General features: G+C 38.1%; 2 protein-coding genes across 2 annotated transcripts in view; one reads left to right on the forward strand and one right to left on the reverse strand.

Annotated features, from left to right (window-relative positions):
- Positions 1-23,819, reverse strand: part of hsd17b1 (hydroxysteroid (17-beta) dehydrogenase 1) — a 34,270-nt gene extending 10,451 nt beyond the window's left edge. The window contains exon 1 of the mRNA XM_078797542.1: positions 22,513-23,819. The gene's annotated coding sequence lies outside the window, so the exon portion shown is untranslated. The remainder of the gene's footprint in view (positions 1-22,512) is intronic.
- Positions 13,619-26,798, forward strand: stk17al (serine/threonine kinase 17a like). Its single transcript, XM_058048901.2, has 7 exons — positions 13,619-13,895; positions 17,365-17,577; positions 22,536-22,680; positions 23,179-23,305; positions 23,384-23,432; positions 23,518-23,697; positions 26,059-26,798. The coding sequence occupies exons 1-7, from the start codon at positions 13,798-13,800 to the stop codon at positions 26,339-26,341; spliced, it is 1,095 nt and encodes a 364-aa protein (XP_057904884.2). The 5' UTR covers positions 13,619-13,797; the 3' UTR covers positions 26,342-26,798.
- The last annotated feature ends 1,173 nt before the right edge of the window (positions 26,799-27,971 follow it).

The following is a 27,971-nucleotide window of genomic DNA, read 5'->3' on the forward strand; positions in this document are numbered from 1 at the left end:
GTGGGTTTTCTCCGGGTACTCCGGTTTCCTCCCACATTCCAAAAACATGCTAGGTTAATTAGCGACTCCAAATTGTCCATAGGTATGAATGTGAGTGTGAATGTCTTTAATATCTTTACTTTATTTGCCTTTTATTTAACCTACAAATGTGTCAGATCATTTTGTCTGTTTTCTCTCGTTTGCGCCGAGAGGCACTCAAATGGTCGCGTTTGAAATTGACGTTTGAAGTCACGAGGGTCATGAAGGAAAAAACTTCGCCCTCATGGACCCACCACTTCCCCGGAAAAAAAGATTTGTTTAAAAAAAATAAAAAAATAAAAATAAATAAAGCAGGCTTCGCTACACATCTTAAAATAAATTGTCAGTCAGTAAGTTTGATTATTTATTTTCAGCAAATAGGCTCACCTAGCATGATGTTGCTGTTCAAATGTACAGATGGTGGTGACCAAATGTCCTGGGAAACGAGGACATGTCTTGGCTGTTTTTTTGTTGTTTTAGAAAGTGATGGAAAAATATCCATAACTGTCAATAAAGTTTTTATTTTTTTTTCATTGGGGCACTAAATTGTGTACGTGCTTGACGATATCACTAGTTTTTGTATCTTTAGTATTTACATCGTTACATGTAAACATTTGTAAAAGCCAGTTTGCTAAAGCTGGATTTGCTAATATAGCTAAATGACGTTGTTATTGATACATATTAGGGCTGAATTAAAATATTTAATCGTGATTAATCGCATTTTGGGTACATAGTTAACTCACAATTAATCGCATTTAATCGCAGATTGAAATACGTTTTTATCTATAATAAGTAGGGGAAATAAAAAAAGTGATATAGTTTGACTAGGACTGTCAAGCATTTGAAATAATTGATCGTGATTAATTGCATTTTTTGTCCATAGTTAACTCACAATTCATTGCATTTAATCGCAGATGGAAATACGTTTTTATCTATAATAAGTAGTGGAAATAAAAAAAGTGATATAGTTTGACTAGGACTGTTACGCATTTAAAATAATTGATTGTGATTAATAGCATTTTTTGGGTCCATAGTTAACTCACAATTAATCACATTTAATCGCAGATGGAAATACGTTTTTATCTATAATAAGTAGTGGAAATCAAAAAAGTGATATAGTTTGACTAGGACTGTCAAGCGTTTAAAATAATTGATCGTGATTAATTGCATTTTTTTGTCCATAGTTAACTCACAATTAATTGCATTTAATCACAGATGGAAAAACGTTTTTATCTATAATAAGTAGGGGAAATCAAAAAAGTGATATAGTTTGACTAGGACTGTTACGCATTTAAAATAATTGATTGTGATTAATTGCATTTTTTGGGTCCATAGTTAACTCACAATTAATTGCATTTAATCACAGATGGAAATACGTTTTTATCTATAATAAGTAGGGGAAATCAAAAAAGTGATATAGTTTGACTAGGACTGTCAAGCGTTTAAAATAATTGATTGTGATTAATTGCATTTTTTTGTCCATAGTTAACCCACAATTAATCGCAGATGGAAATATACGTTTTTATCTATAATAAGTAGGGGAAATCAAAAAAGTGATATAGTTTGACTCAGACTGTCAAGCATTTGAAATAATTGATTGTGATTAATTGCATTTTTTGGGTCCATAGTTAACTCACAATTAATCGCATTTAATCGCAGATGGAAATACGTTTTTATTTATAATAAGTAGGGGAAATCAAAAAAGTGATATAGTTTGACTAGGACTGTCAAGCGTTTAAAATAATTGATAGTGATTTATCGCATTTTTTGCCAATAGTTAACGCAGAATTAATCACATTTAATATCAGATATAAATCTCTGAATTTTCTTTTGTGGGAAACAATTCAATGTGCAACTACAACGATAATTACATAAAATTTTATGTAAACAGATATCAATTTGGGAACTTTGGGCCATTATTTAAAACGCGTCAACTTTGACAGCACTAATACTTATATATAGTTAAAAATGTAAATATAAAACAGCATCTTTTCACTCGGGTCAACCTCCGTCCGGAAGACAACTTTTTCTTTATCTCAGCTTCACTTCAAGTTTAGCAGAAAGGTGACAGCGGCCTTTTGCGTCAGTCGGGGGGGATTCCTGGAGATCCATCGTATGGGTGCTGCATTCTTGGCGTCCCCAAACAGTCTCCATCGCGACGCTCACGAGACAAGACAAGTCAAACAGCTGTCTGTGGCCGCTTCCTGGCCGGGACCCCCGTGAACGAGTGTCATTGAGCTGAGTGACGGTCCAAACAGTAACCCCACGTTTTGGACAGTCGCCTTTCCTCAGCGTCTCAATGGACACACAAAGAAGGGATTATTCTCTTTGCTGAAGAGGCTCCATTGATAAAAATAAAATACTACAACTCTGAATGAATTCAACACCGTCCAGAGGTCCATGTGAATCCCTGCCAGGGTGTTTTATGTTCCCATTCAGCCTCAGCAATGATCTCCAGACGAGCCCTTTAACAATTCAAGTGCTTTTTAAATGTCATTTAAAAACAAAAAGATTGAAGGAATACATTAAGAAAGGTTGTAGTACTAACGTAATTAGATGGGTTGTGGTGCCACAATAGCTGCTGACGTGAGTTATAAGTCATACTAGCTCTATGGCTGTCTCCCTGGGGGGTCTTTTAAAGGAGGGGTTGTTTAAAAGGGAGGCCCAACAGCAGCAACGAGACAAGATGGAAAAAAAAATTCCTGTCGGGAATTTCTCATGCGTCCAAACATCTCAGGAAGGGATGATGTTGTTTGGCTAACTTTGGCTAACTAACTTTTCTGCAGATTGGTTTCTTTTGATATTGATTATAGATATCCATTATGGGGTGTAAAAGCAAAAAAGGAGAATTCACACCACTGCCTTGACCTTTGACTCCAACCCCGGTGAGGGTCCACATTCTGGTGGGGGGGGCGGCTGTGGGGGCAAGCTGTCCTTCTGTTGTTTTTTTTTTTTTTTTTTGTTATTGTTAATAAAGTTCATGAATAATGCAGAAAGGCCCACTCCCATTGACGCCCCTCTTATTCGGTACCCCTGCAAATTGAAAACCAGGGGTGCCATGGTGGACCCAGACAGGTTTTCTTTCCAGCAGGTGGTTCTAAAGATTAAGACCTCCTGCGGTTTAAGGGAAGGACCACCTGTTGGAGATCCTAATGTTCCTAATATTATGCTGACCTTTTGAAGGATAGCGTGTTGATACCCGCCTCAACGACACCAAACAACACCGCCGCGCTTCAGCGGGCGCCCGCTGACCTTTGACCTTCTGGTGACATACGGACACATGTACCTGCTGTTTGTGGAGTTGCTAGAGCGGCACGGCGGCGACAGCTGGCCTTGCCGTCACGCTTAAAGTTGCTATATTGTTCTTGTTCTTGAAGCAGGGGTGTGCAACCTGCGGCACACAAGCGTTTTTTTTTTTTTTTTTTTTTTTTTTTTTAGACCACCATTCAATTCTTGATTTAGAGTTTTTTTGGACGAGTTTGAATGGGTACCAAAAACATGCTAGGTTAATTAGCGACTCCAAATTGTCCATAGGTATGAATGTGAGTGTGAATGGTTGTTTGTCTATATGTGCCCTGTGATTGGCTGGCCACCAGTCTTGCAGTTAATTTAGACATTTTTTATGCTTGAAAATGCTCAATTTCCGACCAAAAATAGTTTGGATCCTACTTAAAATGTCATAATAATACACATTTTCTTAGTCGTTGCATTTTTTTTTTTATCAGCGTCTTTGAATGTGTCTTCTGAATGCCTTTATATTGTTATTGCAGTTAATTTAGACATTTTTTATGCTTGAAAATGCTCAATTTCGACCAAAAATAGTTTGTATCCTACTCCTACTTAAAACGTCATAATACACATTTTCTTAGTCGTTGCATTTTTTTTTTATCAACGTCTTTGAATGTGTCTTCTGAATGCCTTTATATTGTTATTGCAGTTAATTTTGACATTTTTTTATGCTTGAAAATGCTCAATTTTCGACCAAAAATAGTTTGGATCCTACTTAAAACGTCATAATAATACACATTTTCTTAGTCGTTGCATTTTTTTTTTATCAACGTCTTTGAATGTGTCTTCTGAATGCCTTTATATTGTTATTGCAGTTAATTTTGACATTTTTTATGCTTGAAAATGCTCAATTTCCGACCAAAAATAGTTTGGATCTTACTTAAAATGTCATAATAATACACATTTTCTTAGTCGTTGCATTTTTTTTTTTTTATCAACGTCTTTGAATGTGTCTTCTGAATGCCTTTATATTGTTATTGCAGTTAATTTGGACATTTTTTATACTTGAAAATGCTCAATTTTCGACCAAAAATAGTTTGGATCTTACTTAAAACGTCATAATAATACCCATTTTCTTAGTCGTTGCATTTTTTTTTTTATCAACGTCTTTGAATGTGTCTTCTGAATGCCTTTATATTGTTATTGCAGTTAATTTTGACATTTTTTATGCTTGAAAATGCTCAATTTTTGACCAAAAATAGTTTGGATCTTACTTAAAACGTCATAATAATACACATTTTCTTAGTCGTTGCATTTTTTTTTTTATCAACGTCTTTGAATGTGTCTTCTGAATGCCTTTATATTGTTATTGCAGTTAATTTTGACATTTTTTATACTTGAAAATGCTCAATTTTTGACCAAAAATAGTTTGGATCCTACTTAAAACGTCATAATAATACACATTTTCTTAGTCGTTGCATTTTTTTTTTTTATCAACGTCTTTGAATGTGTCTTCTGAATGCCTTTATATTGTTATTGCAGTTAATTTAGACATTTTTTATGCTTGAAAATGCTCAATTTTCGACCAAAAATAGTTTGGATCCTACTTAAAATGTCATAATAATACACATTTTCTTAGTCGTTGCATTTTTTTTTTTATCAACGTCTTTGAATGTGTCTTCTGAATGCCTTTATATTGTTATTGTAGTTAATTTAGACATTTTTATACTTGAAAATGCTCAATTTTTTACCAAAAATAGTTTGGATCCTACTTAAAACGTCATAATAATACACATTTTCTTAGTCGTTGCATATTTTTTTTATAAATTGTGCATGGTGTACTGTCAGCGTCTCTGTTTTCAGAGTGATTTTGTGCTTGATTGTTAACGCTCCTCACCTGTTGTGTCATGGCTTCCCCCACCTGTGTGCTTATTTAGCTCCCTTCGTCATTCCACTCTTGTTGGCCTGTTGTTGCTGTGTGTTTTTTATGCTTTTTTTTTTTTTTTACATTTTAATTTATTTTAAAACCTTCTATGAAAACATATCAACAGTAGCAAACACTCTGAACTCTGACATGATGAAAAATGCAAACATGCGTGTAAAGTGAAGTTAAAAACAGAGCTATAAGTCAAAACACAATGTCCTTCACCTTTGCCTTCAAGCACATTCTATGATGATATGTTCAAGTGCAAATATGACTTAAAGTGGAGTGTACATATTGAACCTTTACACAAGCCGGAGGCATGCTTTGTCTGTCTGCTTATCTTATAGCTGCGTGGGAATACAATCCTTGAAGTTCCGTGGCGTCTTCACTGATGTGGCTTTTATTTAACCACACTTTTGGTTTGTGTGTACAAACAAAAAATGCAAATGTGTCTAGAATGTGTTCCTAGTGACGCATTAACACGTGAGGATGACTTCCCGCTTGTATTTTTCCAAGTGTGCGTCCATTAGCCAGTTTTCCATATTCAAACGGCGTCCAGTTTCAACGAGACGCTCATAGTAGAAGATGATTTTCACAAGGAACCTGAATGCACCGTTGTATCAGTTGAGCCTTAGTTAACCTTTTTACAAGAACACATTTCCTTTTATTTACAAATTTGGGTAATAAGAGTTTAAAAGTCAATATAGGGGTGTTATTTCATGTTTAGAGGTCTCTAATAATGCTTAAATATTCATTCGTTTTCTAGTGCTTTTCCTCACGAGGGTCGCGGGGGTTGCTGGAGTCTATGCCAGCTGTCTTTGTGGGGAGAGGCGGGGTACACCCTGGACTGGTGGCCAGCCAATCACAGGGCACATATAGACAAACAACCATTCACACTCACATTCATACCTATGGATAATTTGGAGTCGCTAATTAACCTAGCATGTTTTTGGAATGGGGGACTCCAGAACAGAGATGGCCGAGGGTGGAATTGAACTTGGGTCTCCTATTTGTGAAGCCTGTGTGCTAGCCACTCACACACCGTGCAGCGCCTAAAAAGTTTTATTTCCTTTTATTTACAAATTTGGGTAATAAGAGTTTAAAAGTCAATATAGGGGTGTTATTTCATGTCTAGAGGGCTCTAATAATGCTTAAATATTCATTCATTTGCTAATTAACCTAGCCATGCAAGTTTGAATTATCCCACAACAGGCACAAGGGTCGTGGGGGTGCTGGAGCCTATCCCAGTTTTCTTTGGGCGAGAGTTGGGTTACACCCTGGACTGGTGGCCAGCCAATCACAGGGCACATATAGACAAACAACCATTCACACTCACATTCATACCTATGGGCAATTTGGAGTCGCTAATTAACCTAGCATGTTTTTGGAATGTGGGAGGAAACCGGAATACCCGGAAGAAAAAAAACACGCACGCACGGAGAGAACATGGAAACTCCACACAGAGATGCATGAGGGTGGAATCGAACTCGGATCTCCTATTTGTGAGGCCTGTGTGCTAAGCACTCATACAGCGTGCAGCCACTAAAAGGTTTTATTTCCTTTTATTTACAAATTTGGGTAATAAGAGTTTAAAAGTCAATATAGGGGTGTTATTTCATGTCTAGAGGGCTCTAATAATGCTTAAATATTCATTCATTTTGTACCGCTTTCTACTGTTACTCCACACAGAGATTTCCGAGGGTGGAATTGAACTCGGGTCTCCTAATTGTGAGGCCTGTGTGCTAAGCACTCGTACACCGTGCAGCCCCTAAAAGGTTTTATTTCTTTTTATTTACAAATTTGGGTAATATAAGTTTAAAAGTCAATATAGGGTTGTTATTTCATGTCTAGAGGGCTCTAATAATGCTTAAATATTCATTCATTTTGTACCGCTTTCTACTGTTACTCCACACAGAGATTTCCGAGGGTGGAATTGAACTCAGGTCTCCTAATTGTGAGGCCTGTGTGCTAAGCACTCGTACACTGTGCAGCCACTAAAAGGTTTTATTTCTTTTTATTTACAAATTTGGGTAATATAAGTTTAAAAGTCAATATAGGGTTGTTATTTCATGTCTAGAGGGCTCTAATAATGCTTAAATATTCATTCATTTTGTACCGCTTTCTACCGTTACTCCACACAGAGATTTCCGAGGGTGGGATTGAACTCGGGTCTGTGAGGTCTGCGCGCTAACCACTCGACCGCCGTGCAGCCTTATACTATTGTTTTCGGAAAAGTAATTCGAAAAGATTCCATTCGGAAAGAAGAAAAAGTGAAACTTTGATGGCTTTTTCCGCACTTGCGGATTCCTGATGAATTTTCGGCACTTTCTAAAAAAAAAATAGCCAAATATTCCCGTCTAATTCTCATGCTGTTTACAGGAGATAACAAAGATAACAATATGACGTTTGATTTTGTAGTCGAGATACTTCTTGGTGGTCCGTGTTGGGATTTCGGACCCCAACTTGCATCTTGATTCGCTCTTTAAAGATAAGTGTCTTCTCCATATTGGAAAAAAAAATGGAATTCAGTGCAAGTTGAGGTTTTTTTCCAAAGTGCCAGGATGGAATCTTTAATGGTTATGTAAAATATACAAGCATATCATATACATTTCTTTGGGGGTTTTTTCCGCGGAAAACCGACCAGCCGACCACGGCGTGACTCAGCGTTCTGTGGGATTTCATACGCGATAAAAACGACACGTTGACATGAAGATAAAATAAAGTTCGACGAGGTCTTCATCACCGTCTTCAGTTGTGAGTCCCCGCCAGTTGAAATCAGTGTTTTCCATTTCTTTCCTGAGTCAGACATTCCTTATGGATCTCTTTTCCCCACTCTCTCCTTTGCCGGCATCACTTGTTCCATCCCAGTGGCGAGCATCCAGACTCCTCCTATAAAGCGTTGTTACCTGCTCGTACGTGTTTATTCCCGTCGGAGTCGTCCTCGGATGACCGACAGTGTTGTTGTTTTGTTAGGCGTCTAAGCTCAGACGAGGTCCTGACGGACGGGAGCGTCGCTCATTCCCATTTCAGATTTGTTTTCCATCTGCTTCGGGACGACGTCTTGTATCTGAGTGAATTCCAAAGGTTATTGTTCCACGCCACCTGATATCGTATAGCGTGCTGACATGCGGAGCGAGGTCGTTGAATTAACAGGAGAGGGATAAAAGAGGTAGTTTTCCTTTTGGCTTTCCGAAAGGTTTCGTGTAACGACTCACGTGGATCTGGAAAATAACTGCATTCCAGGCCTCTAGTTGGCGATGTGCAGAATTCATGGATGTGAATCGTTTCAACCGAACTTGAAACTGAAAACAGAAGCATATTCAAGAGTCAAATTATATGTTGAGTACTATAAATGTGTACATGTTGGCAGGTCTGCACTAACAAGGTACTCCATGCCTTTCGTGCCCCACCCCCGTGACATTTCAATAAGGGGGGGGCGCCCCACTATTTTAGAATCACTGTTTTAGGGTGAAAAATAATGATAATAAATACAATGAAAAATAACATAATTTTTTTTTTTTTTTTACAAATTTAATAAATAAAAATAAGATAAATAAAAAAATAAATAAATATTAATAAATATTTATTAATATAAATTAATTAAAAATTAATAAAAATTTATTAATATAAATATTTATTACATCTATTTTAAAAAAATAATAAAATAGGCGACCCTGTCAAAAATTTATAACATTTTACAAATTTAATAAATAAAAATAAGATAAATATAAAAAAATCAATACATTTATTACGTTTACTAAAAAAATAATAAAATAGGCAACCCTGTCAAAAATGTATGAAATTTTACAAGTTTAATAAATAAAAATAAGATAAATATAAACAATAAATACATTTATTTAAAAATTAATAAAATAGGCGACCCTGTCAAAAATGTATAAAATTTTGCAAATTTAATAAATAAAAATAAGATGAATATAAAAAAATCAATACATTTATTACGTTTACTAAAAAAATAATAAAATAGGCAACCCTGTCAAAAATTTATGAAATTTAACAAATTTAATAAATAAAAATAAGATAAATATAAACAATAAATACATTTATTACATTTATTTGAAAAAAATAATATAATAGGCAACCCTGTCAAAAATTAATAAATATAAGATAAATATAAAAAATGAATACATTTATTACATGTATTAAAAAAATAATAAAATAGGCGACCCTGTCAAAAATGTATAAAATTTAACAAATTTAATAAATAAAAATAAGATAAATATAAACAATAAATACATTTATTAAAAAATTTATAAAATAGGCGACCCTGTCAAAAATGTATACAATTTTACAAATTTAATAAATAAAAATAAGATAAATATAAAAAATCAATACATTTATTACATTTACTAAAAAAATAATAAAATAGGCGACCCTGTAAAAATTGTATAAAATTTTACAAATTTAATAATTAAAAATAAGATAAATATAAACAATAAATACATTTATTTAAAAAAATAATTCACAATATATGTGAATTATGACCCTGCGTAAAATACAAAAATTCCCAATAAAGTCAGAATTGTGCACCCAATTCTTGTTTTTTTAAAAGAACTGAATAAGTACCCAAAATAAACACTAAAACGTGTCTACAAACTCCTGTATTTGCATATTTCTACAACTAACGTCACTCGCATTACCGCTGAAGGCAACCCGTTAGCACATGTTTGCGCTAATGCGTCCCCCCCCCCCCCCCCCCCGCCTTTTACCGCTTATCTGTCCTCACATGCAAGCGTGAGTGTGCAAGACCTCGTTTTGAATTCCTGCGGTCCTTTAAGGCCACACACACTCAGACAGAAAGCAAGAGTTGAAGATGTGGCCAAACGTCTGGTATCTATACCTACGTATGTACGTACTACCGGTGTCGGTCGGGCCTGGCGAATCACGCACTTCGTGTACAGGAATCAAGACGCAAAAAAACATTTCAATGTTATTTTTTTCTGTCTTGCTATGACTTTAGTGTAGTGCAGGGGTCTCAAACACGCGGCCCGGCCCTTGATATGAAAGTTTAATGTTAGTTTGATAAGGATGCTGTATGGTATCATGTACCCAGAAAAGATTATTACGTTTGATTAATGTTCATGTTAAAGGTTAAATAACTGTTAATAGTTATCCTCCCTATCCGTGTGGAAGTGGTAAGTTTTTGGCTATTTAAGTTTAAAGGAAATAACTTGACGGCTACCGTTTAGGTCGCTAGCTCTCTAGTTAGCATGTGTCTCAAGACCCTGCAGTTGCGCAATATGTTGTAAATAAAATTTAGATTTTCTTTATTCTTGATTTATTTTTCATCTTATTTTGTGCCGAAAAATAAAAATTAAGATATTTGAGAACAGTGGAATGTTTTATCTGAGCTTTTCTTGTAGAAAATCGGAATCAAAGCACTGAAAAAGTTTGTATATTTTTCTGTTTTCTGTTTTATTTTGCGTTTTTTTTGGGGGGGGGGGAAGGCCCAGCCTTGCCCAGACCCTAGCTCCAGTGGCCCCCAGGTAAATTGAGTTTGAGACCCCTGGTGTAGTGTATAGATACATTTATTGGCTAAACTTCCCATGGAGCGGTCAAAGTGTCATGTTTGAGTTCCTTGTATTGAGCTACTATATTTACAAAGCTAGCACAGTATAATGGTATTTACTTTTTCAGTGGTCATGCACCATGCGGGACTTCAATAGCGGTACACCAGCTAGCACTGTGGACAAAAGGCACATTCACAACAGCGCTATATATCTCCCGTGAAACATTATCACATCCTCGTGCACCTCATTAAAACCCCCCACTGAGCACCGATCACATCCACATGTTTGAGACCCTTTGCTGGGACGGGCCCACGTCCTGCAACGGGTCACGACCAAACGTCTCATATTCAAGCGGCGAACTGGTAGACTAATTCTCCTGGTATGTGTTTTCATTCGCTTGTTTTCCCGACGTTCCTTTATTGACCTTCCGAGAGCGCCTCAGCCAGGTCTTCTTTGACATCACTGCAACGCAATTAGCTTTGCGATGCTAAAAGCGGACAATCGTGCGCTGTGTGCTACGTTAACGGCTACGTCCGCCGCATGACCCAACCCTCGATATGTGCCCCGAGCCATCCATCGCACCAGCACACACCATCTTGTTGTCCTTTTTTCATAATGACAACACGGCTCTAGTGTTTTAGATTCATTCTGAAAATAAACCTCCATTCAACTTTTAATCAATGTGGCTGTAGGCAACCTACAAATATAATCATTTTCTGCTCCACACTCTTTATTGCTCTCTGGTTCTACCATATCTTACTTATTGTGTGGAAATATGGGGCTAATAACTACAAAAGCAATCTTCACTCGCTAAATGTACTGCAAAAAAAGGCCAGTAAGGATAATTCATAATGCCGCCTACAGAGAACATACTAATGACAACACGGTTCTAGTGTTTTAGCTTCATTCATTCATTCATTCATTCATTTTCTACCGCTTCATTCTGAAAATAAACCTCCATTCAACTTTTAATCAACGTGGCTGTAGGCAACCTACAAATATAATAATTTTCTGATTTCTGATTGAGAATAAATTTTGAACAAATCACTCCACACTCTTTATGATTGCTCTCTGGTTCTACCATATCTTATTCTGTGGAAATATGAGGCTAATAACGACAAAAGCAATCTTCACTCGCTAAATGTACTGCAAAAAAGGCCCGTAAGGATAATTCATAATGCCGCCTACAGGGAACATACTAATGACAACACGGCTCTAGTGTTTTAGCTTCATTCATTCATTCATTCATTCATTTTCTACCGCTTCATTCTGAAAATAAACCTCCATTCAACTTTTAATCAATGTGGCTGTAGGCAACCTACAAATATAATCATTTTCTGCTCCACACTCTTTATTGCTCTCTGGTTCTACCATATCTTACTTATTGTGTGGAAATATGGGGCTAATAACTACAAAAGCAATCTTCACTCGCTAAATGTACTGCAAAAAAAGGTCAGTAAGGATAATTCATAATGCCGCCTACAGAGAACATAATGACAACACGGCTCTAGTGTTTTAGCTTCATTCATTCATTCATTCATTTTCTACCGCTTCATTCTGAAAATAAACCTCCATTCAACTTTTAATCAATGTGGCTGTAGGCAACCTACCAATATAATAATTTTCTGATTGAGAATAAATTTTGAACAAATCACTCCACACTCTTTATTATTGCTCTCTGGTTCTACCACATCTTACTTATTGTGTGAAAATATGGGGCTAATAACTACAAAAGCAATCTTCACTCGCTAAATGTACTGCAAAAAAAGGCCAGTAAGGATAATTCATAATGCCGCCTACAGAGAACATACTAACTCATTGTTTCTAAAATCACAAATATCACCTTGTACTTTGGTACGTGACAAAACATTAATTTAATTTAATTTAATTTAAAAAAACTATATTATGGAAAGCAGGAAGTGAACAAATGTAACAGGTACTGATTGTAAAAGTACCAGATGGAGGGGTAGGATTTAATAAGCTTTGCTTCTTCCTACTCCTTTTGGACATGTGGAACTGTGAACTGATTATGCGATGCATTCAATTGTAATCTGATGCATGTTCAATTGCACCAAATGTATCACAGTGGTATCAATTTGTGTCCCCGGACCGCTCAGACAGCAGATATTTGCCGGTAAACAGTTAGTCGACAGTTACAACCAGTCCACCCGGATCGTCATCACTTTCCTCCGACAACGCCTCACGCCGAGCCCGTCGTCGGGGATGCTTGGAATTCTTCTTAAATGACAGATAAAGCGGTCGTTTTGTCTCGCTTGGTACTCTCCCACAGATGCTCCCGTTAACCTGGGGACATTCGTCACCGGGCTTAGGTTCACCTGTAGCGGTTAGAGGCCAAGCCCAGGTCGAGTAAAAACAAAACACGTCGATGATTGGCAGCACAAATGTGTCCTTAGATGGATGTGAACATACCGTGCTTGGGAACAACAATAAAAAAACAATACTGTAGTAAATATGGATTAATAAATAGTCACAAAACTGACATAACATTATGATTAAATATTAGGGTTTAATAATGAATTTTTCATGGATGTAACTAAGGCTAAGAAATCTAGCAAAGATGTGCAAATATTTTGTGTGACAAATGACAAATAAATTAATGCTTTTATTGTGAAATGTGCTTCATACCCCAGAAAAGCGACACAAACAACATAAAATTTACTACTTGACTACAGTGTTTTTGTATTTATAGATCTTTGAACTCGAGTGAACCCGTACAGTAAAACTTTACCTTTACCTACAAACCCGTAAACCCCTGAACACATCACAGCCAGTCTGGATAGTTTGCATTCACTTCGGTCGCACCCCTTCCCCCCCCCCCCCCCGCCTGTCAACACTCTCCGATTGGCTTCTTTGCAGTGACGTCATCAAAAGAGGCGGGTGTACACGCGGAGTTTAAGAGCAGGAATGCGTTGAAGGAAGTCAGGAAACATTTAACTACTCGACAGACTGTTTTACACACCTTCCTCCCGGAGTATTTTCCCACGTACTATGTTCGCCTGTACTTGATTTTTGTTTTGTCCGTGAAAGAACATACAGAGCTTAATTTCGTTAAAAAAAGTAATATTAAACTAAAAGAACATGGACAACAAGAGCGGAATGGTGGCGAAAATCCAGACTAGGATAAGATCAGACCCCTTTGCGGCTAATTATGAGCTGGTGGGCAAAGAACTGGGGCGGTAAGTGTTAATTAGTTTTATTTTATTGATATTTATCATTATTATTATTACACTGTTGTGTTTGTACTTATCAAGTTACAACCCTAACGTGAGCTCGAAGAGCAACAATTCCGAGCCACAATGAACACCTGTACAGATCCCATACAAAACCTCATTGAAAAAAACGACATTTTTGCGTATGATTATAACGCCTACTTTTTTTACACTGTCAGAAACATTATTATCATAGTTGAACTTTGCACTAACATTCTTAGTCTCTCATTTAGCCGAACAGTGCAACCAAACATTACATATAATCAGCGTGTTATAAAAGCAGTTATAAAATAGTTTAGCACTTGTATTTGACCACGTTTCAATTCCTGGGGGGAGCTTTCCAATGGGGATTTGTAAGCTAATGTGTTAATCATGTAAGTTATTTTGCACTCTGCACGTGTGAATGAAATGCATGCTAGCTGCAGATCCTGACCTTCCTTGTGGAAAAGAACATTCTGGGATTGTTTGGAATCAAACTACAATACAATATGGATGCTTCCAGATGATGTCCTAAAGGAAAAAAGTCACCTTATTCACATTATTGTTGCATTTTGTATGCCTTGGTAGATCCCATACTAAACCTCAATTTAAAAAATCAGCCATTTTAGGAAGACAATAATGCTTATTTTTGATAGATGCTGTCAGAAACATTAGATGATTAATTAATTGATTAATTGATTGATTGCTATATTCTAACCAGTACACCCAAATAAGGTAGAAAGTGTCACTTGTGTTGTTATAAATGCAGGATTTTTGTTTGCAAATGCAAAGCAAACGCTAAATACAGGGAGCACTCGTGCAGCCAAACATCCTGGGATGTCCTGGGACAGCAGCCAGGAAGTGTGTTGTATGGGGGGGTGGGGGGCACTTGTAAAGTTCCTCCCTTCTTCCTCTTTTTTTTGACGTTAAAACCCTCCCTGTGTCTTTTGTCCCTTGTAACATCAGCTTGAAATCAGGCCTTGTAATCGCATTAAGTGTGTGTGTGTGTGCGTGTGTGTGTATATGGAGCGACATTCCATGGGATTAAATTCAAGACTGTACGTTAGTAAGGATGTCGAGAATATTAGAGCTATAGTTTGTTGGCGGAAATTAAACGCCATTCCATTATCTCTGTGTCTTTTTATTTTAAATTAAAGTAGCCTAATTATTTCATCAAGTTGACCTATTTTTTTAAAATTTAAAAATTTGTTAAAATTTAAAAATAACATGTGCTGTTATTTTTTTTTTTAAATAAATACACCACTGTTTTTAAACCCCATAAATTGGATTGGCTTGAAATTTCTCACACAGTTCTACAAAAGTTGAAAAAGTTTGAAAAAAACGGCCACCACCAAAAAAATGATGATAAAACCTTCACAATATCTATATTACATGTATGCTAGCTTGTCATGGTGGTGCTGTTTTTAAACCCCATAAGTTGGATTGGCTTGAAATTTCTCACACAGTTCTACAAAAGTTTGAAAAAAATGGCCACCACCAAAAAAATGATGATAAAACCTTGACAATACCTATATTACATGTATGCTAGCTTGTCATGGTGGTGCTGTTTTTAAACCCCATAAATTGGATTGGCTTGAAATTTCTCACACAGCTCTACAAAAGTTTAAAAAGTTTGAAAAAATGGCCACCACCAAAAAAATGATGATAAAACCTTCACAATATCTATATTACATGTATGCTAGCTTGTCATGGTGGTGCTGTTTTTAAACCCTATAAGTTGGATTGGCTTGAAATTTCTCACACAGTTCTACAAAAGTTGAAAAATTTTGAAAAAAATGGCCACCACCAAAAAAATTATGATAAAACCTTCACAATATCTATATTACATGCATGCTAGCTTGTTATTGTGGTGCTGTTTTTAAACTCCATAAATTGGATTGGCTTGAAATTTCTCACACAGTTCTACAAAAGTTGAAAAAGTTTGAAAAAATGGCCACCACCAAAAAAAATTATGATAAAACCTTGACAATATCTATATTATATGTATGCTAGCTTGTCATGGTGGTGCTGTTTTTAAACCCCATAAGTTGGATTGGCTTGAAATTTCTCACACAGTTCTACAAAAGTTGAAAACCAAAAAAAACCCCACCAAAAAAATGATGATAAAACCTTGATAATATCTATATTACATGCATGCTAGCTTGTCTTCCAAGGCATTTTGAGCACAACCAATAGGGGGCGCCACTAACAACGCCATTTAAAGTCATGGCTGTATTGTAATAGGAACTATTTGATCATCATAGCTGGACTCATCAGGGCTTAAACGAAGGGAAGTAAAGTTATGTTTTGTAACAGCCATTTGGACAACTGCCATGTTTAGCGGTAACCTTTGACCCCTCTTTGAAAAGACCCCCTCACGGCTCCTTTCAGCGCGCATTGATCACGTCCTTTCAGCATGCATGTAGTTCCCAGCCCACATGCAGCGCTTCTCCACGGGGCTAATTAACTTGAAAAGCACTGACAGGGTTTTTTGTACAATGTACCGTCACCATTCACAGACTACCAATTCTGGACCCAAACTCCCCCCAAAAAACAGAACCAGACAGGATTAGGTCCAAGGCACAGTGTGGGAATGTCGGGAAAATAAGCAGAACCATGCTGGGTTTCAAGCTTTTTTGACATTTCATTCAGATTCTATCCGCTAAATCCAAATGTTAGCATCCATGAATGCTTTAGCGGGGGTCAAAGCGGGTGGTCTCTGGTACCAACTGGTTAGTTTTTTGTTTGATTGTCATGGCCTCTGCATGGAGGTGTCAACACATGTCCATTTGTCCATGTTGCTGTCAGCTGTGTTAAAGGGGGGGGGGGCACTCCCACATATGCCCTTTGACTCGAGCTAACGACCGGTCAGAACATTTAGGCCAGGGGTCTCAAACTCAATTTACTTTTTTAAATTTACAACATATTGCGCAACTGCAGTGTCTTGAGACACATGCTAACTCGCAAACTAGAGAGCTAGCGACCTAAACGGTAGCCTTCAAGTTATTTCCTTTAAACTCAAACAGCCAAAAACTTACCACTTCCACACAAATAGGGAGGATAACTATTAACAGTTATTTAACCTTTAACATGAACATTAATCAAACGTAATAATTTTTTCTGGGTACATGATACCATACAGCATCCATATCAAACTTGACATTAAACTTTCATCTCAAGGCGGGGGCCTCAAACTAGTGTCCTGCGGGCCACATTTGGCCCGCGGGCCGCATGTTTGAGACCCCTGATTTAGGCAGTCAAGGAAGTCATGTTTTTAAAATCTGGGATTTTACGATGACATTTGAGTCAATTGGGCAAAATTTTACGTTTGTGACGTGACACTGGTATGTAAACAGGAGTTGAGAACATTCAGATGGCCCATTGTGTTAATGTTAACACTTATATTTGTCCTGCTGTTGAAATTGCTCTCACTCCTCGCACTGCTTTTCTTTCCCAGGGGAAAGTTCGCTGTCGTGAAAAAGTGCGTGGAGAAAACGACGGGTAAGCAGTACGCCGCCAAGTTCCAGCGAAAACGACGGAAGGGCCAGGACTGCCGCGTGGACATCCTGAACGAGATCGCCGTGCTGGAGCTGGCCAAATCCAACCCGTACGTTGTGGCGTTGCACGAGGTCTACGAAACCGCCACAGAGATCATCCTGGTTTTGGAATGGTAAGACGACACGCTGGAAAAGTATGAAAGGCTCGAAAATTAGACCTCGTGTCTTGAAATGTTCCCCCCATCACGTGTCGCCGCTCGGGCCGTGCCAGGAAAAGTGGGTTACGCAGGCTTTGTCTCTAATTGCCAAAGGCATTCCACGAATGATTATCTGAAAACGTCAGAGGTCGGTGGAAGAACGTCCTAATTAGGTATTGGCGTTAAGGGAAATATGCTTGTGAAGTCGAGATCAGCGGATATTAAGTTAAATGATGGAATGCAGAAGCTAAACTATTCAGAGCTAAACATCGCACACAAGCTAAGTACTTCAATAAAATGGAGAAATATAAGCATGTCAAGACATGAAAGCAATCTTGTGACCGTACCAAAGAATTGACTGAAGCCACTAGAAATAAGTACATAATGGAATTCTAAGATCTGCGGTTCAGAGCTAATAAGCATTTCACACATTGTAAAAAAAAAAAACACGAGCTAAGTGGTTAAATAGTAATATTTGAATTTCCGACTGAATTGAACTGATGATTGATTGCGCTAACTTTGTCATCTCGGGGAACTTCACTCCATTCACCAGCATGACTTTATGTTGCACATACACATAGTTTTGTAATTTAATGATGAGCGGTAAAATTAAGTTAAAACAATGGAACGCAAAAAGGCCTGAGGTTCAGAGCTAAACATCGCACACATTGGAAAAACACGACATAAGTTGCTAACTAAAGTAAAAAAAAAAATATTATCAAGATATGAAAGCAATCTTGTGACAGTACCAAAGAATTGAAACCACTAGAAATAAGTACATCAATGGAATTCTAAGATGTGCGGTTCAGAGCTAAATAAGCATTTCACACATTGTAAAAAAAAACATGAGCTAAGTGGTTAAATAGTAATATTTGCATGTCAACATATCAAGGAAATCTTGTGACTGAACTGACGATTGATTGCGCTAACTTTGTCATCTTAGGGAACTTCACTCCATTCACCAGCCTGTTGCACGTACACATAGTTTTGTAATTTAATTTAATGATGAGCGGTAAAATTAAGATGAAATGCAAAAAGGCCTGAAGTTCAGAGCTAAACATCGCACACATTGGAAAAACATGACATGAGTTGCTAACTAAAGTAAAAAAATATCAACAATCTTGTGACAGTACCGAAGACTGATTGTTGGTACATGTAGTATTGCAGTTCACTGCAATGCAATGACCTGAGGTTCAGAGCTAAACGTCTCTCACTGTGGAAAAATGCAAGCCAAGTAGCAAAGTCAAGAAACGCAAACATTTGCAAACATAACATACTTAACCTATTGCTTTGCTAACTGTGCTAGCTTTGGGAACCTCACTCCATTGGCTTTTCCACCAGGCAGCAGCAAACAAGTCGGTCCAAAATAGACATTTGCCCCCCCAAAAAACCTAAACCGCATATAAAGACATGAAAACACAACTGACAAATTTATTGCCCAAACATGAGTCAACAATAAATTGTGAGTATCAATAAAATGGTTCAGTCTGGACCCCAAAACGGGTCGGAACGCAAAGTTCGGGAAGCCCCAGTGTGAGGAATTTGTTTTGAATAGGTGTGAAAACTTTTACAGGAAATTTAAACAAATTTGGAAACGACCTTAACTGTGTGGTTTGGAGCTAAGCGCTAACCGGTTGCATATTTGTGGCTACGCTATGCCAGCGGTTCTAATGAACTGCTCACCGCACGCCCGACTAGCAAGACAAAGTCCGCGTTTTCTGACCTTATGCATAACAAAAGGTTATCTCTGAACAAGGTCTTTCACTTTGCGTTCGGTTTCAATCATCTGGGTCACACGGCTCGCTCTCACAAACCTTTTTTTATCTCCATTTCCTGTGCGGGGCGGTAAGTGAGCAAGGCCGCTAAAAGTAGCGCTCCCGCCGCCAAGCGCACACATTTCTCATCGCCGCAACCACATCCTCAGTCATGTCAGTGAAGCAGACGCTTGAATTCTCAGCAGCTTAACATGCAGCTGCAGCCGGTAGCCCGCCCCCCCCCCCTCCCCACCACCACCATCTGCATGCGCGGCAGATTTTAAGCTAGCCACTAGCCAAAAGCTTTTGATGTCAACTACGCACTGAAAGGAAAAAATTCCTGTGAAGTGGTGCTAAATAAGCTAAGTAGGAGGATAAAGAGAAATATTTGCGTTTTTTGCAATTTTAACGACGGCTGCTAACTTTGTCAGCCCGGGGAACCTCACTCATCCACTGTTGAAAATGTGTCCCAAAACATCCAATTTGAGAAGCGTTGTGACATTTTTAAAATTTTCCGCCTCCAAAGCGGTATTATCGTATAAAGAAATAAATTTCGTAAACTACTCGCTAGTATGCTAACGACAGTGTAGCAAAACAAAAACACATCAGAAATTTGCAATATTGTGTCTTACTTAATTTCCTGTTTCTGTTATTATTTATTACTCTAAATTATATTTATTATTCTGTGGGTGTCCAAGTCGAGGTCCGGGGGCTGTTTTCTTATTGGCCCACGGCACATTCTAAAAGTAGAATTTGAAAAAAATTTGAATTTAATAATTTTAATCATGCAATATCGACCTTGTAATTTAAAAAAAACAACCTGTGTCTCCACCAGTAAGGTTAGCCTGCTGTAAGATTTTTCATTTCCTATTTCTGTTTATTTACCTTTTGTGGGTGTCCAAGTCGAGGTCCTGGGGCTGTTTTCTTATTAGCCGACTGCACATTCTAAAAGTAGAATTTGAAAAAATTTTAATTTAATAATTTTAATCATGTGCTATCTACTTTGTAATTTCAAAAAAACAGCCTATGTCTCAGCCAGTAAGGTTAGCCCGCTGTAAGATTTTTCATTTCCTGTTTCTGTTTATTTAACTTTTGTGGGTGTCCAAGTCGAGGCCCGGCGGCTGTTTTCTTATTGGCCCACGGCACATTCTAAAAGTAGAATTTGAAATTTTAAAAAATAATTTTAATCATGCGATATCCACCTTGTAATTAAAAAAAAAAACAGCCTGTGTCTCAGCCAGTAAGGTTAGCCCGCTGTAAGATTTTTCATTTCCTGTTTCTGTTTATTTACCTTTTGACAACATGGCAGTTCTTACAACCTCACCGGGCCCCCATTGGCGGTCCTAAAACCTTACTTGGACCGGACTACTCCCAAAGAAGTACATTTTCCCCATTTTAAAAGCACCTTACTTGGAGATTAAGGGCTGATCTGACCTCATCCCTTTGCCCATGTGGTCTCCTCTGCAAGGGGGGTCTAATCCTCCCACTGCAGGGGAGGATGTCTGCCTGCAGAAGCCTTGAAATTTGCGGGGTTGGCCTTAGTCGGTACAAAGGAACCTTCCCCGTTGACTGGTTAAAGTTCATTTTTGACGTGGGCGGTCGTCCAAATCTCCCTGATAATGCACTGATCCTCAAAGGCGTTTTTTTTCAGTTTCATCAGGCACTTTCGGGATTTCCGCAACACGGGTTCATCAGATGTGTGTGTGTGTGTGTGTCCTCAAAAATCCTACACACATTTTCACAGCTGAATGTAGTGAAGTCAAAATGTTGGGGGGGCTACCGTAGTTATGTAACGTCTTCAGCAATAAAAAAAACATTAAAATCTTGCACACATGCTTCCAGTTTTTCGATGAAGCTGGAGGCACCGGTTTAGTCTAGCGTGTCCTCGCTTCACTTTACTTTGACTCTGTTGCACAAGTGCAGCAAGACCGGGCAGGAGTAGTAATTATTCCAAAAAAATAATTTGAATCACGCCCGCAAAAAATCATTTTTGAAGTATCTTGTTACCAAGCAGATTTGAACCTGCCTTGTCACTCAACTTTATTGTTGGCGTTCTTAAAAAAAAAAATTATGACGCCCCAAGGTATGGGTGGTTATTGCTACCGTGCTGATGTTGTGTAATGCCCCCCCCCCCCCTCGGTGCAATAACAAAACTCATTAGCGCAGATATGAACCGTCATCACACCAAAGTACATGGTAGACTCCTGGTTATGCAACACTCATAAAGAAAATGGACCCTGTTGTTTACATTTAAAGGTCGCCTAGTATGCTAAAGTAGCTAGCCCTGAGCTAGCAGCCTTCGCTACACGTAGATATGCTAGGCTTTAGACGTGTATATTTCTTAAAATATTACCTCATTCCAAAGAACCAAATCTTGGTTATAGAACCTGTTGTTTACATTTAAAGGTCGCCTAGTATGCTAAAGTAGCTAGCCCTGAGCTAACAGGCTTCGCTACACGTAGATATGCTAGGCTTTAGACGTGTATATTTCTTAAAATATTACGTTATTCCAAAGAACCAAATCTTGGTTATGCAACACTCATAAAGAAAATTGACCCTGTTGTTTACATTTAAACATCGCCTAGTATGCTAAAGCAGCTAGCCCTGAGCTAACAGGCTTTGCTACACGTAGATATGCTAGGCTTTAGACGTGTATATTTCTTAAAATATTACCTTATTCCAAAGAACCAAATCTTGGTTATGCAACACTCATAAAGAAAATGGAACCTGTTGTTTACATTTAAAGGTCGCCTACTATGCTAAAGTAGCTAGCCCTGAGCTAACAGGCTTCGCTACACATCTTAAAACCAAATCTGGAGCCAAGAACCAAATCTTGGTTTCTCATAAAGAAAATGGAACCTGTTGTTTACATTAAAGATCGCCTAGTACCTAGCATGCAAAAGCGGTATTTGTCATTCAAGGTGCGACGGCAACAATCTGGCAAAATCCCGTATCTTCAAAACTCGCCGAACTGAAGGCATGTGTGCAGTCATGTAAAGCAAGCTTCGCTACACATCTTAAAACCAAATCTGGGTGTATTCAGCTAATAGGCTAACCTTGTCATGTTAATGTTAGCATTGTAGCTAGAAACAGCTAGGCTACATGTGGAAAATACTATATTTACATATGTATAGGACCTTTTTTTAATAGAACATACTTTTTCTTTTCCCGTCCTCGCAGTGCGGCCGGTGGGGAAATCTTCGACCAATGCGTGGCTGACAACGACGAGGCCTTCACGGAGAAAGACGTAATCCGGCTGGCCAGGCAGATCCTATCAGGGGTGGCCTTCCTGCATCGGAACAATGTGGTGCATCTGGACCTGAAGGTGAGGAAGGTTTTTTCGTGAGAGATTATGTCACAATATGGGGCAGACTATTCCCTGGAGGTGGCGGCGGCGGCGGTGGCGTGTTTTTAGTCTGTTACGTAAGCTGGTTTGGTGTCAAAACCTGGTTCCCTTAAGGGGACACCGTCTGAGGTGACACGGCTTTTATCATTGTGGTTTTTCCTTCAAGAACCCAGTCCTCCAGATGAGATAATCCTTCCTAAAACGGGTCCTGACTTTGGTGTCGAGATCGGGTTCCCAAGCAAACCTGGCTTTTATCCAAACCGACCCCAAAGTCATTGTGCGCTCCGAACAATGCGTCCAGGAAGTCATCGGATGTGATAAACCTCCACCCTGATTGGCTTAGCGGAAGATCTGAGGCACTGTTAGATGCAGACTGACGAAGCAGACTCCCAAATCCTCCAGGGATTCTTTTCATCTCAAGTGCCAAATCCCCCTCGGCGGTTACATAACCTTTCACGCCCGTCTGATCCTCCGCAGCCGCAGAACATCCTACTGACCAGCGCTCGGCCTTTGGGTGACATCCGCATCGTGGACTTCGGTCTATCCAGACATATGGACAGCATCTCTGAGGTCCGGGAGATTCTGGGTACCCCAGAGTATGTCGGTAAGTCCTCTTTTTAAGAAGGACTTGTATGGTTTTTTGGTTTTCTGTCGGCTAATTTTCGGTTCTTTTGCGATGTAGCGCCAGAAATCCTGAACTACGAACCAATTAGTACCGCAACAGATATGTGGTGAGTACTTCATTGTACTTCTTATCACGTTTTTGAAACTTTAAAACCTGACAAAACCCGTTACGGTGTTCTCTCTGGTGATTAGGAGCATCGGGGTTCTAACCTACGTCATGCTGACCGGCGAGTCGCCCTTCCTGGGCGACGACAAGCAGGAGACGTTTCTCAACATCTCCCAAGTCAGCGTTGAGTACTCGCACGACACTTTCGAGGACATCTCCCCGCTGGCCGTCGACTTCATCAAGTCCCTGCTGGTGAAAAACCCCAGGTGAGGACACAAGTACGGCGCCTACAATGGCGGATGTCACCCGTTTTACTACGTCAGGTTCTTTACGGGGAAGCCCACAACTTGTGTCCGTTTTTTGTCCCTAAGAGAGCAGATAATATTCTGCTTTATTCAACTCTATTGTATTGTTTTGATTGTACAATATGTGATACTAGCTGGTAGTAACTTGTTATGGGTTTTCTGGAGTTTTTGGCTCCAAAAAAGGTCAACAAGAGGATGACATAATGGTAAAACATAATGACAAAGTGCGTTGAAGTTAGCATTCATGCTAGCTTAACATTTGTGCGATTTTTTTTGAAGAAAAGTTCTATTTTGGACTAGCATCACACTTTCTTTCTTTCTTGGGTTTATACTTAAATGAAACTCTAATGTGATCGAATTGATCAACTTCAGGTTTTAGTGGCTAACAGCAAGCTAGCAGTACCTCATTTTTGCGGTCCAACTCTTCACATTTATTGTTTTTGTTTTTTTGTTTGGATGGCTAAAAAGTTGACCAGAGGTCATACAGGTTAAAAAAAAAAATGTCAAAGTGTGATTTTGTAAAATAAATGAAGTTAGCATTAGAGCTAGCTTTACCTTTGTGTGGTAGAGAGTCCTTCTGTTTTTAACTAACATCATACTATGTTTATTTTTCTTGAATTTATACTTAAACATGACACTTATTGATGAATTTATGAGAGCTTAAGTCATATTACGCAAGTTTTAGCAAGCTTCGATATGGCTAACAGTTGCTAGCTAATTTTTGCGGTCCGACTCTTCACATTTTTCTGTTTTTGTTTTTTTGTTTGGATGGCTAAAAAGTTGACAGGAGTTCATACGAGTAAAAAAAAAAAAAAAAATAATGTCAAAGTGTGTTTTTTGTAAAAGAAATGAAGCTAACAGTAGTGCTAGCTTTACCTTTGTGTGATAGAGAGTCCTTCTGTTTTTAGCTAACTATTTTTATTTATCTTGAGTTTAGCTTTTAGCTTAAATTGAACACACACGTGAGACTTATTGATGAATTTATGAGAGCTTAAGTCATATTACGCAAGTTTTAGCAAGCTTCGATATGGCTAACAGTTGCTAGCTAATTTTTGCGGTCCGACTCTTCACATTTTTCTGTTTTTGTTTTTTTGTTTGGATGGCTAAAAAGTTGACAGGAGTTCATACGAGTAAAAAAAAAAAAAATTAATGTCAAAGTGTGTTTTTAGTAAAAGAAATGAAGCTAGCAGTAGTGTTAGCTTTACCTTTGTGTGATAGAGAGTCCCTCTGTTTTTAGCTAACTATTTTTATTTATCTTGAGTTTAGCTTTTAGCTTAAATTGAACACACAAGTGAGACTTATTGATGAATTTATGAGAGCTTAGTTATATTATGCAAGTTTTAGCAAGCTGAGATATGGCTAACACTAGCTAGCTAATTTTTGCGGTCCGACTACATTTTTCTGTTTTTGTTTTTTTGATTGGATGGCTAAAAAGTTGACAGGTCATACAAGTAAAAAAAAAATTTATGTCAAAAGTGTGTTTTTGTAAAAGAAATTACGCTAACAGTAGTGCTAGCTTTACCTTTGTGTGATAGAGAGTCCTTCTGTTTTTAGCTAACTATCTTTATTTTTCTTGAGTTTAGCTTTTAGCTTAAATTGAACACACACGTGAGACTTATTGATGAATTTATGAGAGCTTAAGTCACATTACGCAAGTTTTAGCAAGCTTCGATATGGCTAACAGTTGCTAGCTAATTTTTGCGGTCCGACTCTTCACATTTTTCTGTTTTTGTTTTTTGTTTGGATGGCTAAAAAGTTGATAGGAAGTCATACAGGTAAAAAAAATTAATGTCAAAAGTGTGTTTTTGTAAAAGAAATGACGCTAGCAGTAGTGCTAGCTTTACCTTTGTGTGATAGAGAGTCCCTCCGTTTTTAGGTAACTATCTTTATTTTTCTTGAGTTTAGCTTTTAGCTTAAATTGACTTATTGATGAATTTATGAGAGCTTAGTTATATTACGCAAGTTTTAGTAAGCTGCGATATGGCTAACAGTACCTAGCTAATTTTTGCGGTTCACATTTTTTGTTTTTTTGATTGTGTTTCATGTCCATCACCTCATTAAGTCTCTTCTCGCCCAAAACGCCATCTTGTCTGAAACCAGGTGATTTTGAAGGGGGGATTTTCCGTGTCAAGATGGGATTAGTGGATGTTTTTGTGCTGTCAGTATTGATAAATTGCAGCAGATTAGCGTTGGGACCTCAAAGATTCCACCGCGTTGCATAATCTTTGATCGACAAAGAAGGACGAGTATTTTTTTTTTGTTCCACTCTTCGGGGTTTTCATGGAATTTCCACTCATCGGCGACGTTGTGATGTTTTCGCAGGAAGCGAGCCACGGCTGAGGAATGCCTCAAGCACCCCTGGCTGAACCCCCACCCCCACCTGCTCCACCACCCCAGGTCTTCCTACATGTCTTTAGACGAGCCGGAGACCAGCCAGTCCGAGTCGGACCCCGAGAGCCCGGCGCCGTCCCCGGAGCTGGACTTGATCGGATCCTACCTTGCGTGCCCGTGCCAGGGGGAGCTGAAAACGGGATGCGGCGCCTTCTCCTTCGCCGAGCCGCCCTTCCCCACGCGGCCCGAAATCCAGCAGGAGCTCATCTGCTAGGAAGGATGTCGAGACGCTGAACTCTTTTACTTCCTGCTGAGATGTTCCATACTTCCTGTTTATGGAAAAGATAAGGTTTCTCTTCAGGTGACTCGGAATTCTCAACGTTCTGTGATGAACTTTTGGTGAAGGAAGTTAAAAAAAAAAACAAAACAGCAATTTTTATATGTTTATTTATGTTTTTTTTGGTATAACTTTAGCCTCTTGGACATCCTGCAAACTTGCGTTGAATGAAAATGGCAGCATTCTCACATTTTGAATACAATCTGTAGCACTTTTTTTAATTTGAAAAAAAATTCATATTTTGTTATAAAGACAAGAAAAACGCACATAGCGTACTGTATATATTATTCACACTGTGTTCACGTATTTTTAATTTTTTTTTGGGCTTTTGCACAAGTCACGCTTTTTTTTTTTTTTTTTTTAACACAATTTTTTATTTTTATTTGAATTTTTACCCCAAAAAGTCAAGAGTGAGAATGCTGCGACACTCTTCACGCGTTTTGTTAAAATAACCGGCTCAAAGCTGACATTTGTTTACGCCGACGATGCTCGCCTTCATTGGTATACAATTGTTAGTCAGCGTTTAGTATTATGATGGATAAAATGAAGTGTTTTTTTGTCATTGTTAACTTTTACTTGTTTTTGCTGATGTCGTCTTCTGCTTGTGGATGACAGGCAGTTTTGCACTTGTCCTTCTGGACGTTTTTTTTTTTTTGTTGTTGTTTGTTTGTTTTGTATAAAGATGAATAAATGTTATTTGTTACAAAATGTAACAAGAAGAAATATATTTTGTATGATTTTTTTTTGTCGGTCTCATTGCTTTAAACTTCAAGGCACATTTTGTAGGATTAGAAAAAAATACACATCTAAATTAAATAAAATTAATAAAAATACTATACATATTTTTACAATTAAAAATTGTCAGTAAAGTAGATACGGCACATTTACCGCAATTTCTGGTCTTAAAAAAATTAAAATGCAAAAATCCAAATTGAAGAAACACGGTTTCCCCAGCTTACTTTTTCCTTTAACCCTGAAGGCACCTTTTGCAGGATTAAAATTGTTAAATTGTTTAATAAGGCCCTTCAAAATCTGTCATAAAAAGAGCATTAAAACAAAAATAGCCGTCCGTCATAAATAGCGTGATTGCTGGATTTGTGACAATTGCACTCTAAGATAATTTAAAAAATCACATTAAAAAAATATCATCCCATAATATGTAGCCCCTCTAACAGCTAAAAAAGGCCATCAAAATGAGAGAAGGAGCGTTGTGGTGGTTTGCTGGAGGCTGAGGAATGCCAGAAATGTTCCCACTTCCTGTGACCTCCATACTCCATCCTCACAAAGTTTGTTTTCCCGGTGGGAGGTAACGCTGCAGGATGCATGCAAAACAACTCAGAAGAACTCCCTGGAACAGTAGCTGTAACCACGGTAACCACGATACGTCCACACAAAGCCATATTATTTTGTTTGGACTGAAGATAAGATAAACATAGGCGATATGGAGGAACGTCAACAGGAGGAACGTTGGTGATTAATCGCTGATTAATTTGATTAAAATTTCAAATAATTCAACATCCCTAGGAAAACACATAGTATATTGATTTAAATAGAGGTGCTGGGCGAT

Source organism: Doryrhamphus excisus, linkage group LG16 (assembly GCF_037039965.1).
Source record: "Doryrhamphus excisus strain RoL-2023G ecotype Guam linkage group LG16, RoL_Dexc_Guam_v1.1, whole genome shotgun sequence".
NCBI classification, from domain to species: Eukaryota; Metazoa; Chordata; class Actinopteri; order Syngnathiformes; family Syngnathidae; genus Doryrhamphus; species Doryrhamphus excisus.

Bases quoted from the DNA above. Each gene is read 5' to 3' on its own strand.
- stk17al (XM_058048901.2), top strand. From the start codon at position 13,798: ATGGACAACAAGAGCGGAATGGTGGCGAAAATCCAGACTAGGATAAGA. The intron at 13,896-17,364 runs GTAAGTGTTAAT...TTTCTTTCCCAG, and splicing joins GTGGGCAAAGAACTGGGGCG to GGGAAAGTTCGCTGTCGTGA. The intron at 17,578-22,535 runs GTAAGACGACAC...CCGTCCTCGCAG, and splicing joins ATCATCCTGGTTTTGGAATG to TGCGGCCGGTGGGGAAATCT.